Below are 17,754 nucleotides of genomic sequence, written 5' to 3' on the forward strand. Positions count from 1 at the left end.
ATTCATGTTCATATTGTCCATTTTTTTTTTATTGCAGGATAGAAATGTCAAGGGGCCACAAATTTGCTACATCATGGTCACCTCCCTGTGACATGACACCCACAGAATAACAGTTGTTTCTCATAAAGGAAGGTCTGCACATCGGTGTGATATTCTCCATGATTTATTGGAAGTAATTCATATTTGGGCTGTAATGGCTAACAGGTCCTGGGATGAGAAGATGACATGATGCTGTGGGATTGCAGGGCAGCCTGAATGCACTGAAGAGCTGGCCTGACTCCCAGATTCCGAAGAGGCACCACAGAGTTCCTGTTTTCAAGCCTCCTCTTCATTCAACATGCCATCTTCATGTGTCAGAAACTGTTAACATTACTCTCTTTTACATTCTACCTTTACTCTACTTATCCTGTTACTTCACTACATTGACAATTCTCTATGATGAATCGGATCTAATTGAAAAAATCCTGTGTGTAGCGTTGGAGCAGGTATTTATGAATGTCAGCTCGGACCTCAGAAATGTTGACACTTGGGTGCCACCTCATCACAGGCTTCCCGTCTGGTCCCACCAGAAACTTCTCAAAGTTCCACTTAACGTCGCTGATTCTCAGAGGCTCCCAGAACAATCTGTGAATAGGGATACCGAAGTTGTCTCCAACTGGAGGGCAGGAGCTCTGTGTGGAAGAAAACACAGGAATATAAAGAGAGCAACAAAGTTACAGTTGAGTGAATAATCTCCACCCTACAGATCTGTATGGGCCAACTTTGATTTTGTATTTTGTTTTGTAAATTATAGATTACATGAAGGTAAACTGATCTACTGTTCATCCAGTACAACCAGAAAAGCAAGTGTGAAATTTTCAGTGGCTCGGAAATATTCAAACTCAAATATGCGTTGATAGCTGTTTATATTTGGAAATACCCAATTCTGTGTGTGTGCTTCTGTGCAGGGTGTGAACATATTTATACACTATTCAGTAAACAATAGTTGCCTGAGTGTGACTCAGCAGGTCAAAAGTTAGTCATTTTTTTCCTGTACGTAATCTGATTAAAACATTTCAAATAGCACCCAGCCTAATGTGACAAATTCTGAAACAATTAGGTTGATATTTCACTTTAAAGTCTGTGCACACCATTACTAAAACACTTGATTTAAACTACTGATTTAAGCCTACCTCTATTGACATATAATGGAAAGTTAAATTTTTATATCACATACTTTGCTAGCAGACCACAACTTACCTTAAGGAAAGTGAAAACCTCTTGCTCGTCTTTTCCATTCACATCACCTTTGTCAAACAGCAGGAAGTTTGGAACAAATCCATTGCCTGGTCTGACATGCCTGGAATCCAGAAAGAGGGCAGCTTATCATTGGACGTGCATCTGAGCACTTTGTGACCTGGCAGCTGCCCTAAATTCACTACAAGCTGAGCAAAGCCACACAGTGCATTACAGAGGCTTTGCTCTGGCTATAAGATGAATGATGGAACCTGAGACATAAATTCTGTGTGTGAGAGGCCACTAAGAGAAACGGATCTTATTGCCAAAGGATGTTTTCCCTGATTTAATTAAGCTTTGTTGATTGACAGAGGATTTACTATATTGCAAATTCCTCTATACATTCACCTATGGAGGATTTTATGTTCCAACACATTACAATATGTGCTGTCTTGTGAGGAGCTTGTGACTGACATTCAGGGGATTCTCTTGTTTTCACATCTCATATTGGCTTCCAGCACTAGATACTTTCAAGTTCCCAAAAAGCTGGTATTTGGTGAAACAAGATTTTTTTTTTTTTTTTAACCAACAGCAAATCATTATTTTTATTTATATATTATTTTTATTAATATACATATATATATATATATATATATATATTAGTGTTTACCTCACTGTCGTTCTTTAGCTACTTGTTTTACAGTGTTTTCATTGTGGCTGACCTGAAATTTACTGGCACAGAAAAAGAAAGATTACTCACTTTAAACCTGGCAGGATTTCATGATTTTGCCCCGGTTCCTGTTTGCCAAACTGATTGCAGGGAAAGGCAAGAACAGTGAGTCCGAGTGGTTTCATCTCGTCATGTAGTGCATTCAGTTCTGATAACAGAAAAGAAATAATAGGATGTCTCAGGTGGAGATGCATTTTTTCCCCAGACACAATCAAAGATGCTTGTGGTGCCGTTTCTTACCCACATACTGAAAGGTGTATCCTCAGTATGTAGCCACATTGACGATGAGGACACTCTTGCCTGCGTATTCGCTGAAGTTCACAGTGCGACTCCCATTCAGAGTCTTTGCCTGGTATTTGTAAATGTTGCCATCTGTGGATGAGTCACAACGCTGGGGGTACAAACACAGGTCAAAGCAGGTTATATTTGTTTTAACCAGCCTTCAGCTAACAGTTACCCAGTGCTCCTTTAGTGTAGTATTTTTGCTCATAAAAGGTGCTTTTCTAGATGTGTGCAAAAAAACTCCCAAAACCAAACAAATAAACCAAGCCAAACTTATTCTACAGGACATTATGTGCCCATTATTTGCTTTTAGATGTATTTATAGTACTTATGGTACAGTGTCAACAACACAATTGTTCTGGCCAGTGGTAGGCCTTCACATGGATTATTTTTGAATATGGGTGGTGTGTGTATAACATTTCAGCCACCCACTCCTTTTAACGATTGGTTTCATCTGTGTCATTTCTGGTAAATAAAAAAAACACCACTACTAGATTGCTGCTTGATAAACATGCTTGTTTGTTGTGCAGAGGCGGACAACCCGAGGGAACCGGAACATTTCCTGGAGGCCTGATGGTCGTTTTGGCAATAATATAACAAGCAGGGATAAGTTGGCAGACCTTTTGCATCACCTCACCTGTGTATGATGGCTGCCTCCGAACTGCTGCAGCTCGCACTGTGTTCACACTGTTGCTATACCACCTTATCTTTCTACATTGAGTTTGCCTCAATAACAGTAATTGTCCATTGTTGATGAGCGGTCAGAAAAGTGAGACAAATAGAGAGAGAGAGAGAGAGAGAGAGAGAGAGAGAGAGAGAGAACTGCATGCAACTACTGCCCTTGATCTAATGTTTTATTTACTTATTGACATGACATAATTATAGCCTAAATGGGGTTTCTGCCATGAAAATATAGTACACATGTAGCCTCCACCTTCTCTTGTAGTAACATGCAATTGTGAAATAGTAAAAATATATATTAGAGTTGAATTTTTTTTTCACATTTGTTGGTCAGTCACAAGTTTTTCTCTTTCTAATCTAGACAACTTTCCTCCCAGATGAACATAGTAGCCAAATTTATAACTAATCTGGTACCTGTTAAATCAACAAATAGAGTTAGCCTACAACACTAGTGGTCTGACTTGTTGTGAGGGTGGCCTGGGATGGTGTAAAATTCACAGCCTGAATTATTGTTTCATGGTGCTACCGAATAAGCATGTGTGTAATGAATAATAAAATAACATTGGATGTTTGATTCACAGTCGTGTGACAAATAAGTCGATGGGTAACATAACAAAAACTCATTACAGTATGTTAGATCGTGAACTCTTAAAGTGCAGAGCAGAAATAATTAGTCAATTAATCAATCAAAACAAAATTCTTCTGCAACTAGTTTGATAACTGATTAATAGTCATTTCTGAATAAAATGGCAAGCGATAGTGAAAGTAATTCAGAGTTACAGCCCTACATGATTCCCCAAATATATCTAATATGAGGAAAATGGCATTTGAGATAAAATTAATGAAAGCTTATAATCCAGTTTGGCTCTGAAGGTCAACCAAAGAATTAATCTACAGTTTGTAATGTCTGTCCTGTTTCTAGTGCAAAAATCAGGAGCTTTTTTATCAAATGGTTCCCAAAGCTTTAACAAAATAAGGCACATTAGGGACAGGTGCAACACTTTTTCTCCTCATACCCCTGTTGTTGTTATGCAAGTTAGACCACTGACATCTGCCCCACTACATAACACAAGCCCAGTGTCAACAGAGCAGGGGAACATTGCTCTCAAAGAGCCAGAGGCACTTAGTTAAATTCAAACTCACAGGCCAGATCTCAATTAATTTGTGCCTGAGTGTGTGTAATGAGAAGTGGAAAACAGAAGCTACAGAACTGTCTAACATAGTTGTCCTGTTGATTATCAGGGTTGCTTGAAACACAAGTTTACATCAGGGCATTAGAGGTCAAACTTTTCCATTACTTAAAACAATTGCTGCAGTTGATACACTTTAATGTAGGTGGTGGGATAAAGCGGTGCGATAAAGTTTTAAGCAGCCATGAACATGGATCAGCGAGGTGAGACTGTGTTTGCCCAGGGAGTTTTCACATAATGTCAACAATACAGGAAAGAAGAAATTGAAGTACTATAAATCACAATGCTAACACAAAAAGTTATTTGATGTAGTTGTCACAAAGTCAAAATAACAGGTGTTAAGGCATTATTTTATGTACATAGGCTTCATGACATCCTTATGGTGTGAGAGAATGTGTTTAAATACCAATCATCAGTGTCTGTAAGCTACAAAAAGAGGTCTGTAATGAGCAGTCTGGTTCAGTGGAGAAAAGTGGGCATATGGTACAAAATTGCTGACAAGATTGTGAGGTGCAAATGAACTACATTATTTGAACTATCACGAGGAACATTCTCGAAAATCCTGGATAAAGTGCATCTGGAAAAATTAAGATGGCAGAGGTAAAAACTAAATATCAGGGTTATGACGAGCTGACAGGTACTGCTATATATATATATATATATATATGTATTTACACCCACCCACCTTTGTATCTATGCAACGTGTTATTTCGTCTACTCTGTTTTCAACATTCAAGTTAAATTATGACTACAATAAAAACCTGTTCATGGGGTTAGCTGCGCAGGTGTGAACGGTGCGTTACTAGAAAAGACAGTGATGCCATCTGATCTCAGGTTAACACGTCGGTCTTATCTATCTGTCTGAGCTCATACTGTCAGCAAGTACAGTGTGTGGGTATCAACAGGTACCTGTGTGAACGTGGCTTCGACGGGCCAGGGTCGCAGCAGACCGAGCAGCAGCAGCGGTAAGAAGGGCCACATCGCGCCGACCTTCCCTGACAACGGTGACCACTCTTCGTGGATGTCTGTCTGTTTCTCCCTCAGGATAAATAAACTCCTCTGGCAGGGGGCGTGGTGAGGGGGCATCACAGCTGGCTGAGATGACGCCCTCTGCTGTCGTAAACCGCGTACATAATAGTCCTAAATGAGCGAGTGAGTGAATGAATGAATCAGTAAATGAAAGAATGAATGAACTACAGCATTAGTAGACATTAGATGGATGGAAAGCTCGATGATTATGAATTTTTTCCTGCTATCACAGCATTCACATAATGAACAAACAATGTTTGATTGTGCATTAGCAGAGCTTTTTATGGGCCAATTGATTTTACTTTTATTTTGAGGGCTAATGATTATTTTGTTATAAATGAAATAATGCTCTCCCTTAACATTCACTTTCCCTAGTAAAGACAATCTGACAAAAATAAAGAAACCCCCGTTGACTGGGTGTCTGTGTGTGTCTGTCACTGAGCATACCTGAAGCTTAACCTACTGTGAACATTCATAAACAGCATTCAGCTAGGCTTGACTAAACTGTAATGAATACAAGATGTTATGCGTCACCTTTCCTGTAAAGAGGAGAAATACTGTTGGTTTAATTTTTATTCATGGATCATTTCACCCCTCTGAGATCAGCTGTTGCCATGGTGAGCTGGTACTTGGCCATACGCCCTGTGGGTGGCTGACAGGCCTCTTTCCAGTCCTGTTAGAGCCCCTTATTGACTATATTTTACAGTGCCAAGATCTATATTGTCCGGCTAAGGTTCAGTCTATTTGCTGCAAGGTGATATAAAATTTGGAAATGAAAAAATGATGTGCTAGTATGCTAGGCTATGCAAGCAAGCAAAAATAAGTTTATTTTCAACCTATTTTAAAGTGTCTGAATTTTGTCAGTAACTGTATTTCACTGTAGCCTATGTATTACCATATTCTTCAGAGCCACACATTGTCTGTGCATGTGCTCAATTTGAATATATACTTTTATATTAGCTTCCCCAGCTGATCTAATGCAAATCATGTGATGAGCTGACTGGCAATAACCTCTGGATTGCAGGAACTGGTTCACATGCATCACTGCATCCTGCAAAAATTGAAAACATCTTGTTTTTTGTAATACTGTAGTGTTTAGTTTAAATGTATGAATTTGTTGAGTCTCCTTGTGGGTAAAACAATTCCTTAATAACCTTAAGTTGAGTCACAAGCCCTGGAACTGCAGTAAATATTGGAAAAATAATTCCCAGGATGCTGTAAAAGCAGCAATGACAATTTTATTATTATTATATATTGTAACTGTCTTTTACGGTTCTTTTTTTTTTTACTTGGATTTGCACAAATTGTACATGCTGTGGCCATGGATGGATCATAAGACAGAAAGAAACATTAGCAGTGCAGCTTTATAAAATACTAAACTATCTTTATTATCTTTATCTATTATTTGGATTGACACAAATTATGATCAGACTGCTTTCAAAAGCTTCTGGCTACAACAGAACCTTCCTCTCCACAAATTTAAAAAATGCTTTAGGATAAGCTACTATACAAAATATCATAGGAAACCGGCAACTGAAACTTGTGATGCTGGTTATATTTTCTTAAGTGGAACTATTTTGCTATAAACCATGCTGAAGTTGCTTTACAAAATGTTATGTTGGCATACTGCAGCCTCTGTATGCACTATGGAACTATGTAGCATAAGGTGGGTTCATCCCTATCTTTCACTGAGCTCCTTTCTTCTATCTGTTTAAGCTTAAATACGGTCACTTCAACACTTCAAACAGAAGCTCTGGCTTTAGGGGCTCCATGACCCCTTTGGTCCATGGGTTTGTGCCATTTCACTGTCCACATGCAGTTTCAATGTTCACCACACGAGGTCGACATTGAGCACACTTTCCTCAGAGGCCAAACCGAACAGCAGTGACATCAACACCGGCAGTGCTGACTGTGAGCCCTCGGATTCAGCTGCACAGCTCAGAGATGGCGTCCCTTCTGCAGCCGGATAGAGTTGTCTATCTGGTTCGTGGAGAGAAAAGGATCAGAGCCCCTTTATCTCAACTTTATTTCTGTCGCTACTGTAGTGAGCTACGATCTCTGGAATGTGTGTCTCACGAGGTACGTTAACGTTTTCCCTTACTGCGCTCTGGTTATGTCGAGCTAGCTGTTAGCTTCATTTAGTCGGCAGCTACATTGTTGTTAGCCGGCTAGCTAGTAGCTTTGACAGGTAGGAGGTATTTGCTCAAGCATCTTGCGCATTCTATTGGTAAGCTGCTTGTCAATCACGGCAGTTTCCTCATCTCATTGGCTGTAGGAGACGGTTGAACTTCCGTTTGAGTTAGCATTATGCACAGAACAGGCTAACGCTGTTTAGCACTTGCCTTTCTTCGAGTTTAATGTCAAACTGTCCAGCTAGTTGATATTTAAAGATTATGAATGGTACATCCGAAAGGGAAAGCAATTTGTGTTGACTCTGGGCCACCCCAGCTAACGTCCTCGCCGTCAAAAAGCAGCCTGATAACGTGGCTCACAGTTATGGACACCACACCCAGAGTGATACAGATTTTTCTTCAGTACACACACATTTAAAGTCTGATGTTTTTCTTTGTGGACATGTGACGCTTCATATGAGACACCATGAAAAGTATATTCCCTCTCTATCTTAGATAAATGTCAACCATATACATTTGATATTGTTCTGTTTACGTTGCATTTATCAAAACTCTGTGACAATTCAACAATTAGGAAGCCAGTGCAAAACACAGTTTAAGATGTAGATGCAGAGTTTGGCTGACAGCTCTCTTGCACCCCTGTTTCTGGTGATCAGGTGGACTCCCACTATTGTCCAAGCTGTCTGGAGAACATGCCATCTGCAGAGGCTAAACTTAAAAAGAACAGGTAAGACTTTTGTGCAGATACATAGAGAAAGCTACATATCAATACAGCACTCATTTAGGTCACTTTGTATTTATCTGGTGACCTTACATCTTATTTATGTCACTGATACCCTTTTTTTCATTCCTGACTATCTTTGTACTCTACTGTAGGTGTGCAAATTGTTTCGACTGCCCATGTTGCATGCACACACTGTCCACTCGGGCCACCAACATCCCATCTCCTTTGCCTGATGATCCTACCAAGACAGCCATGAAGAAGGCCTACTATCTGGCCTGTGGCTTCTGTCGCTGGACCTCCAGGGATGTGGGAATGGCTGACAAATCAGTTGGTGGGTACTGTATAATGTTGACATGTTAATGTGGTCAGAATTATTTTAAAAATTAACCATCAGTAGGCATAAAAACCATCAACAGTGCCAAAACACTACCTTGTGTTAAAGGTCTGCTGTAATTCAGGAACTGCTCATTAGTTTAGCTCATAAAAAAAGGTGTTTTGGTTTGTATTTGTTCCCTATGACTGTCTTAAATCTAATGTTTGGTGTTTTTTTTGTTCACTGCAGCCAGTGGTGGATGGCAGGAACCAGAGAACCCTCATACTCAGCGGGTAGGTTTTCCCCTCTGGTAATATAAATTCTCTCGAGTTGCTCACATGTTTCCTGATCATGCATTGCTTGTTTTTGAATAGATGTATCTCAGATAAGCGACACCCACAGATAGCAAAAGCAGAGTAAGTGGCTGCTGAGTTGCTTAGGCCACAAATGTGGCACAAATAAGTTATAAAAGTGCCCTTTTATTTCTTTGTAACTTAAGTGGTTGTTAAAGCAAATTACCTTCTATTATTGTACCAAGTGTTTCTTTCAGTGATTGTCATTGTAGGTGATTAGTATTTTGCACTTTTCCACATTGCACAAGTTAAGTTAAAATCTGTTTACCAACTGTTTTATGAAGACATCACCATTTTTACTTGTAATTCCCTCCTGGATTATTGTGTTACTTAAAAGGTCCTCACATTCATAGATATAAAATCACCATACACTGTCATATTTTACAGTTGTCTTCTAAGAGCTAACTCCTCATGATTCTTGTCTTATCAAAAAAAGTACATAAAGAATTGATTACCGGTTTCTGGATTGAATTTTTTTTGCCTACAGATCAACAAGCTGATTGAGTATTACCAGCAGCTGGCCCACCGAGAGAAGCAGGAGAGAGACAGGAAGAAGTTGGCCAGGAGACGACAGTGCATGCCTCTGGCGTTCTCGGTACTCTGCTCCAGTTCAAAAATCCATATCGTCTTCATAACCTTCTTCAAATGTCAAACAGTTGTTGTCTCAGTGTAATTTGTTATGAAATGTGTAGGTACTGTTGGAAAGCATAGATCAACAATTTTTCAAGATTAATTTGATACAGATATTTTCCTAAATCTCAGTAATATTACCAAGGGTGTACTGCCAATGAGTGTATATGTGTCCTTAAGGATGTTATATGATTAGCACACCTATAACCAAAACAGGAGGGAATAATTAGCTGTATCGGCTGCTGTAATTTTGGTTGAAGTGCAAGTTTCACACCATGTCCATGCTTTGGTGAATAAATATGAACATGCTGTTTATATATTGAACAACATAAACATTTTCAAGTTGCTTTCAAAAAGTTCTCTTGTCCACATTGAAATTTCAGAACAACAGAAAAAAGGCCAGCTTAGTGTGTCTGAAAGGCCAGAATGGAATAGAAAAGGCACACAAATTTAGTCACCCTGGTGTGGACATGATCTTCATGCTTCATGAGCTTGTTGGCACCTTTTACACCTCCTTGCATTCTGCTTTTACAATAATCAAGATTCAATATTGCAAACCAGTCTCTCTGTGCTGTATCAGTACCATTTTAAACACCTAAGCTGTGATGTCCTGCTGTTGTTTTCCATCAATGATGCAATTCTATTGCTGTTGCATGTCACTAAATGCCACTAATGTTTGCTGAATCGCTTTGGTTTCACCTGGTTCTTAATTCTCTCTTTTTTCTTTGCTTATGCACTCTGAAATTTTGGTTTTTACCCCCCAGCAACACACTATTCATGTGGTGGTGAGTTGTATTTTTCACAACTTGGGTAGTCTCATCTTTACAGTAGAACTGTCTTCTCGTTATATCTGTTCCTGTCTAATCTGTTGCTAAGTGACCTCACAGATCACATGAATGTCTCCTTGGGTAAATGAGACTGAGACCCACACAATGGGAGCCTTCATGTTGGTTAGAGGGAGAGAAGAAATACAAGATTGTGTAACCAGATCAAAATATTTGCCATACTCATTAAGTCCTGAGCTCTCAGTCTGTCAGAATTGATTCTCTCCCACTATCCTGGGCAGAAAGGCTCCTGTTATTGTCTCTTACCACAAGACAGATCAAATTGTTTCTGCTTAATTATTGTTGTTGTTGTTTTCTTAATGTAAAATACCATTTCTTTGCATTTTTGTGTATAAAAGTTCTCCTTTTCGGGTTAAGAGTTTGTGTTAAAAATAGTCATGTAGAAAAATAGCTGTAGCTGCAGATTGGGTAATTTCATAAATGGTCTTCAGTCCTCCTTAATTTTGAGTCGTCAATATGCCTAATCTGTTTTTCCCCCCCACATTCGCTCAGGAAAAATATGGCCTTGGAACCAGACTGCAGAGGCAGAGGTCTGGAGCTCCTATATCAAGCCTGGCGGGCCTTTCGTAAGTGGTCTTTTGTCATATAATGGGACTTACTGCTTCTTCCACACACACAACTTTTTTTTCCTGGTAAAACTTGTGTACATTTAAAAGACAACTCCCCTGGGTTTATGTGTTACAGCTCATTAACTACACATTGTGTATGTATATATTATTGGTGACTTAGATGAATTGACTTCTAACCTTCCAGCACCCATTGTTTCATTAATTTCAGTATGTCAGGAAAATCAATTTGCAGAGCATTGAGACTTGGCTTGAGATACATAGGTAATCCATCACAGTCAACAGTTCGTCTCCCTTATTTTTTCTCAAAGTTACATCATGACCTTTTAGTGATATGGTTGTTACCAGGGATCATTTTTAAATCTCTTTACTGGAATGTATTCAAGGACCCTACTTAACATCTGAAAATGTTTAATTGACACTGAATTGACAAAAGTATTCTGTCAGATCTGAGAGACAAATGTAAATCAGGAAAGGACACCATGTAAACAATAATGCAAATATTGTTGTCTTTTGCTTTAGAAGGTTGGTGTTCAGCCATCAAGTCTAAAATCTTGGACATCAAAGCGTCCTTGAACGCACCATCACTGAGTTCTCAAAAGTCTATTTTCCCATGCAACTTTAATGTTTCTTTGACAAAAAAAAATATAATATAGCTGCTGAACTATTAACTTGATTACCTACCTCAAGTATGTTTCAAGTCTTTCCTTTGAAAATGCTCAGTGGCAATTTGCTGTAAGATAAAGCTGTAGTTAGTGAGTGTGAGTCAATGTGCTATAACCCCCCAAAACAACCTCTGCTATTGGTTGGAATGTATATGTGGGCTAAGTGTTCTAATGTGAGTAAATCTCAGCTTTCAGTTTACATTAAATACCATCATTATAAGAGATACAACAGGTTGTTGACAGCAGTATTTGTGTAACTCTACTAGCCTTAAAGAGGGTGAGGACCAGAAGGAGATCACCATTGAACCTGCCCAGGCCCTTGATGAAGTGGAGCCCCTGCCTGAAGATTGTTATACCAGGCCCATCAGTTTACCGGAGGGTAAGATCTCTGTTCAGAACTTGTTAAACAATAATTATAACTTATGTCTCTCTAATTGAGGTTAAGTTGAATCTGCGCTTTGCTGTGCCCTCTTAGTAACCACGCTGCGCCAGCGGCTTCTGCAGCCTGACTTCCAGCCTGCGGGGGCGTCTCAGCTCCACCCCAGACACAAACATCTTCTGATGAAGCGCTCACTGCGCTGCAGGGTCAGTACCTCTTCAGAGTTTTACTCCTCTGTATCAGTCAAAGGTTGTTGCTTTTATGTATCACATTTAGATAACAATGTTCTTCATTTCCTCCACCAGAAATGTGAGCACAACTTGAGCAAGCCAGAGTTTAATCCAACTTCAATCAAGTTTAAAATTCAGCTTGTCGCTGTGTGAGTATTGGTCATCATGTCTAAAACACGTGTTTCCACTATGTTATTGAACACAGTTTTTCATTTAATTAAAAATCTAAATCTGCCCCAAGGCTGATGTAGTTTAATTAGATTAGCACATGGTTAGGAAATTGTTTATGCACATGAAGTTTAATATTAAACACATTTTGTTATTTTAAAATGGCTTTTACATGAGCTCTCATTTCTTTTGCTACATAAGCCATTGTCTATAAACTGTAATGTGGTAATCCATACAAGTAGTATGATAATGTTTGAAGGAGTAGCTTGAATAGTTGCTTTTTTTCTTTTCTTTTTTTCACTGTACTTAATATTTTTACTGTTTTGCTTTTCCTTTGCTGTGGTGAATTTGACTGATGCTACCTTTACTTGAATTTTCAGTTGTAGTAAAGACAAAGCTATTGTTTTCAATTCAGCTTTTGATGAATATAGTTTGAATGTACATGTGCATTGATTGGCCTTCTGTCCATTTCCACAGGAGTTATATCCCTGAAGTGAGAATTATGTCCATTCCAAATCTCCGATACATGAAGGTCAGTGTGTGCACTGGTTCTTGTATAAAGAGCATGTCTTTCACATGTTTTATTCATTATATTCATAATCTTAACCCTTAACCTTGAATGTGTGACATGCATGTCTCAATTTTTATTGTGCTGCAGTAAAATTAACTCTGCAGCCCAGGTGTAAACCTACCACTTTATACCAGACATGAATAGGACTGTTTTAACTGCTGTAGAGACTGTCATTTAAACAACGGGCTTATACAGAACGAGACAACAGTCAAAGAATACACAAGCAATTAACTAGTAAAACCAATATAACAAAATTACACCAGGAACAAGATGATAAAAGTTCAATTACATAAAATGCAGGCATCAGTATGCCAGTCTATGCAGGTGAGAGTAAGTAGCTTTAATTTAAGACTGGGATGCGAATCAGATGAGAGGGATTGCAGCACTTAATACTTGTTATGAGCAACAGTGTGATGCCAAGAGATTGATGTACTTGTACTACAGACAGTCTGGAGAGCATTTAGCCTTCCTAAGAAGCTGCTTGTTACAAACATCCCTGATCATCCCTCCTTCCAAGAATCCCCTGATCCCCAGACATTTACTGAGGTATTAAGACTGCCCTTTGTTAATGGTCAAAAGAAGACCTGAGTGTTACTTTAACCACTGCATAGCCATTTAAGTGAACTCAGCCAGCATTGAAAGGGTTTGACTTGAGTCTTTTTTCAACTCTGTCTATTTAGGAGAGCCAAGTACTGCTGACTCTGACCAACCCAGTGGAGAACATCACCCATGTCACATTGGCTGCTTGTGAGGAGGAAGATCCTGATGACATCAACAGTACTGCCAAGGTATTTGTCTATAGATTCCATAACCTGTCAGGACTGTGGGTCTGTCAGTTCGGTTGGGAGTACGTCTGCCCCACTTGGTGGCCAGACATCAATGAACGGAGCTTAAACTGCTGAAAAGAGCATCCTTTCTTTCTTCTTGAATATTATGAGGAATTGGAGCAATTACAGATTGTGGCAGTTGTTCACCATCTGCCTTTTCTTGAATATTACCATGTTATAGTATTACTGCAATGGTATCAGTGAGCTTCAGAGAGTGCAGGGTGGTCAGCTCCTTCATACTGCCAGTTACTTAAGGAATATTTATCTTTCACATCATCTCATATGCATAGCAGTTGGGTTTTTACCTCCATCTGTCAGCTGTCACACGCACAGCTAAAAGTGCCGTGTTCCTGTGGAAAAATTTACGCTGAGTTGCCAGCAGCTGCTGCGAGGACCTCAGTGACTACAGGCTGTTTGTCTTGGCCTCTTTAGTGATGAAGTCATGGGCCAGGCTGGGCAAGGAAGTGCTCCTGGCCAAAACAGAGCATCTTCATGACCCATTTCCATTCACATTACGGCCAAACAAAATGTGCAGTCCTGTCATTCTGCTTGATCTGATATTCAAACACCTGGAGGGCAGAGTGAACCACATCGAGACACGCTCGGTTGATTTCATCAAACCGCTGTTCCTGCGACTGGGTTCGCTCACCTTCTACACATACATTATTTATTTCTTCAGCACATTCTGTAGGTTTGTCGATGACCGTGTGGGTACATTGGTTTTACCAGTTCATGTGACTTTAATCAATTTTTATCTGCACATGCGACACAGGAATTGATGCGATTATTGAGTATTAGCAATATGGACAAAGTTGTTATAACTGATGGATAGAACAACTGTCATCCATAGAGCCCCAAGCTCAAAAGATTGTATCTTAGCCAAATTTTTTGATTTGAAAGTATTGTACTGTACTTTACTCTAGGCCTGTTATATAAAGATAACCTAACCTTGGTTCATGCTACATACCATAACATTATTAATGTTTTTTATGCTGTGCAAAAAAAATTAAAATTTTGGGTGACCCATAGTAGTGTTCAAATTTCATCACTACCTTGGTTCATTTCAAAACTTAAGTCTTAAAATTAGAGAACTGTTTTTAGCTCTGTGCCATTAATCAGATATCAAGACACATTGTAAATCTGCATTAGCAAGTGGAAAAGGCACATTCAGAATCTCGCCAACCCCTCACATATTCTGAAAATCCCTGCATGTTACAACTGTATTTTTGTTTAGGTTATAGTACCCAGCAAGGAACTGGTTTTGGCAGGAAAAGATGCTGCTGCAGAGTACGACGAACTGGCTGAACCTCAGGACTTCCAGGATGACCCAGAGTAAGTTATACGCACACGCACACATAAACGCAGAGAATTAATAGTGTGAGGTAACTCCTAACCTGATCTCTGTCCTCTCCACAGTGTTGTTGCCTTCAGGAAATCCAACAAGATTGGTTTCTTTATCAAAGTGATCCCTCAGAAAGAAGAGGATGCGGACGTCACTGTTTCAGTTAAGATCAGACATGACTTCCGCAACCTCGCAGCTCCCATCAGGCAGAGCGAGGAGGGAGCCGACAACACCACTGAGGCCATTTGGCTCACTCACCATGTGGAGCTGAGGCTGGGACCCCTCGCTCCCTGATCACGAATACACTGTTTACTCTCAGACAGTCCCAGAGTCATAGTGTTGGCTTCTTTGAACTAATTTCTCTCAACTGTGGGATTTATTTAATTAAAAATGATTTCTGATTCTGCTTATTGATGTGTGAGAACGATTAGAGATGTACTTGACATACAACTGTTTTCAGGATGTTTTGTTTTAGCTCAAGTTGCATATTAAGATACATTGTGAAACATACAGTGATTGAATGATAGCCCCCTGTGCTGCCCACTTTATAAAACTATATGAAACCATGGCTAACTGCAGACCAACTGATACATGCATCGAGTTTAACTTGGCTTCATGATGTTTTGTTTTTTTCATTGTTGCTAAATGCAGTGCCAAAAACATGACAATATGCTGTATTTCACTGCATTATTATCCTCCTCAGCTTAGGCACTGTTCCATCTATCAGTAAAAAGCACTTACAGGAAACAAAATCTTATATTTACAGTACATATAATTACTTATTAAAAACATCAAGTTGTTTTCATTGAAAATGCCACATTTGCCGTTGCTGGAATGTCAGAAAGGATTATTCACAATGTTACATACAGTGTTTTCTCCCAGCCTGTCTCCGCGCTTAAATTATATTTTGTCTTATTAAATGTATTAGTGGGTTATGTTCAGAGATGAGAGTGAGTGGTTAGGCGTTAATATAACACTGAGTTTATAGAAACGGAGTGGAGTCCATGAGCAGAATCAGAAACCATAACTGAGAACAATCTGAACAATTCCCAACTGTGCGGCACACACCCACCTCTGCGCTTCTCGCTTGTGTATTCTTGTCAACATCCTTTTCTGCAGACAATAGTAAGGTATTAACTCGCATGCTTCAAATATAGTAAATATCACACACGTTAGACAATGTCATTCCAGTTACTGATCCTGTACTGTTTTCTTATCAAAAAGGTTCTTGGTCGCAGGTGGTACTTGCCCATCATTTTACTATTGTCTGAAGTCGCACAGTAACTGTTATTGGCACTAAGGAGAGGATGTATAGTACGCTCTGTAAATTACACAAAGTGTTATCAGTTTTAATGTGTTGAGACACTATCATTTTTCCTGATTTAAAAATGTATCTTTTTGGTTTGTAGACATCACTGACCTCCCTGTCAGTGTTGTTTAGTAAGCTGCTGTTCTGTTTGGTCTGTGTGTAAACTTAGTAAAAACAGAGCCTCACAACACAGTTAATCTTCTGTACTGGCTAATAAAATAATGTAATACTGTAACAGACCTCTTGACTGTTTTTCATGTAGAGCTGACATGACTTTTAAAGCAGTCAGGTTTTTGTTTGTCATGAATTGTGGTTATCTGAACTGTGTGACGTGTGCACTCTTGTGTACTTTGTGCTATGTTCATTGTCACCACAGGATGGCACCATTGGCAAACAGTTTTTTGATAGTTGATACTTAGAGCATACAGGGACATGCGCTCTTCATTGTGATCTTGAATAAATTTACAAGCTGAAACAGAACATCTGATAATAGTAATGTGTTTGACTGCGAAAGCACAAGGCACGCTGATCCAGACAACCATTTCAACAGAAATCCAAGCAAAGCTGGATTTTTTTTTTTTTCTTTTTTTTTTCAGGATGAGTCATGAGGATAAAATGTCTGTCAACAATAGGAATAGACAGTAATGGAATTTGTGTTCTAAAAGACACCATTTTGTATTTAGAACATATCAGTTTTGTTCAGTGATGGCTTGCACACATAGGCGGACAGTTTATTGCCTCTGAAAAGGCAGATCAGATATGTGTGATGCAGGCCTGTTGCAGCTCTCCAATGAGGTCCGTGTGCAGTGTAAACAGACCCACTCTGTCTGGGTAATAAAGCCATGATTTGCTTTTATCTTCCACAGATATAAACAGCTCAGAAGAGTGGCCTGTGTGAGAGCCATAAATCATTCCTGAAGATGAGGTAATAAAGCACACATGGGGTGAGTTTGTACCACTGAAACAGCCCAGACTCCCACTTCAAGCACAGCTGATGATAGCAGTAGCTGACTTCCAGCGGTGTACTCTATATGCACTTGCGAGGGGGGCGTTGCTGCCTTGCTGGGAATATCACATTTTATTAAAAAAGATTAACATATGCTACGCCGAACTTGTATACATAGTCAGGGCCGTAATTTAATTTAGATGAATAGAGAAGACAGTGATTGAAGATGACTGAGTTGCATATGGCATATAGAGATTTATGGAGTAACCATATAACTGACTCATGAGCAGACCTTGAATGATCCCCAAAAACACTGTCTGGAAGACAAATTCTGGATTCCTCTGGCCAGGATAATATTTTCCTGGATCAAGACTCAAATTATTTCATGCTCAGCATCAGCGTGTTCTTATTTGTAGAACCTTATACTGTAAACAGCACAGAAATTTGACCTGCGACCATGTTATGGGGATTAGAAATTAATATCAGGGCTTTTCAGCAGTGTTCACTAAGTAAGTAGGTTACTCAAGGACTTCTTCATTTCACATCTCTCCTTTCCTCTTCCTCTGTTTTCCTCTTTTGAAGACTAACCTCATTATTTATAAAGACAGAGCCGGCCAGCCTTGACCA

At 39.3% G+C, this 17,754-nt stretch overlaps 2 protein-coding genes across 3 annotated transcripts; one reads left to right on the top strand and one right to left on the bottom strand.

Moving 5' to 3' along the window:
* Positions 1-147: 147 nt before the first annotated feature.
* gpx3 (glutathione peroxidase 3) lies at positions 148-5,199 on the bottom strand. Its single transcript, XM_022751970.1, has 5 exons — positions 5,008-5,199; positions 2,186-2,336; positions 1,976-2,093; positions 1,240-1,339; positions 148-671 (listed from the first exon to the last, which is right to left on the bottom strand). Exons 1-5 carry the CDS (start codon positions 5,182-5,184, stop codon positions 450-452), a joined length of 768 nt encoding a protein of 255 aa, XP_022607691.1. The 5' UTR covers positions 5,185-5,199; the 3' UTR covers positions 148-449.
* Positions 5,200-7,039: 1,840 nt separating this feature from the next.
* On the top strand, positions 7,040-16,604 carry dctn4 (dynactin subunit 4). 2 transcript variants are annotated; one of them, XM_022752007.1, is made up of 14 exons: positions 7,040-7,206; positions 7,916-7,986; positions 8,136-8,314; positions 8,546-8,589; positions 9,137-9,244; positions 10,044-10,064; positions 10,617-10,690; positions 11,622-11,734; positions 11,831-11,940; positions 12,040-12,113; positions 12,610-12,664; positions 13,384-13,491; positions 14,765-14,862; positions 14,947-16,604. In XM_022752007.1, the coding sequence occupies exons 1-14, from the start codon at positions 7,072-7,074 to the stop codon at positions 15,164-15,166; spliced, it is 1,410 nt and encodes a 469-aa protein (XP_022607728.1). In that variant the 5' UTR covers positions 7,040-7,071; the 3' UTR covers positions 15,167-16,604. The 2 variants fall into 2 exon arrangements, with proteins under 2 accessions (XP_022607728.1, XP_022607729.1); XM_022752008.1 differs by lacking the exon at positions 10,044-10,064.
* The last annotated feature ends 1,150 nt before the right edge of the window (positions 16,605-17,754 follow it).

This window comes from Seriola dumerili, unplaced genomic scaffold, assembly GCF_002260705.1.
Source record: "Seriola dumerili isolate Sdu_G_001 unplaced genomic scaffold, Sdu_1.0 BDQW01000161.1, whole genome shotgun sequence".
NCBI classification, from domain to species: domain Eukaryota; kingdom Metazoa; phylum Chordata; class Actinopteri; order Carangiformes; family Carangidae; genus Seriola; species Seriola dumerili.

Excerpts from the sequence above, each read along its gene's own strand:
- dctn4 (XM_022752007.1), top strand. The coding sequence starts at position 7,072 with ATGGCGTCCCTTCTGCAGCCGGATAGAGTTGTCTATCTGGTTCGTGGA. Across the intron at positions 8,590-9,136 it reads AGAACCCTCATACTCAGCGG|ATCAACAAGCTGATTGAGTA; the intron begins GTAGGTTTTCCC and ends TTTTGCCTACAG. Across the intron at positions 12,114-12,609 it reads AAAATTCAGCTTGTCGCTGT|GAGTTATATCCCTGAAGTGA; the intron begins GTGAGTATTGGT and ends CCATTTCCACAG.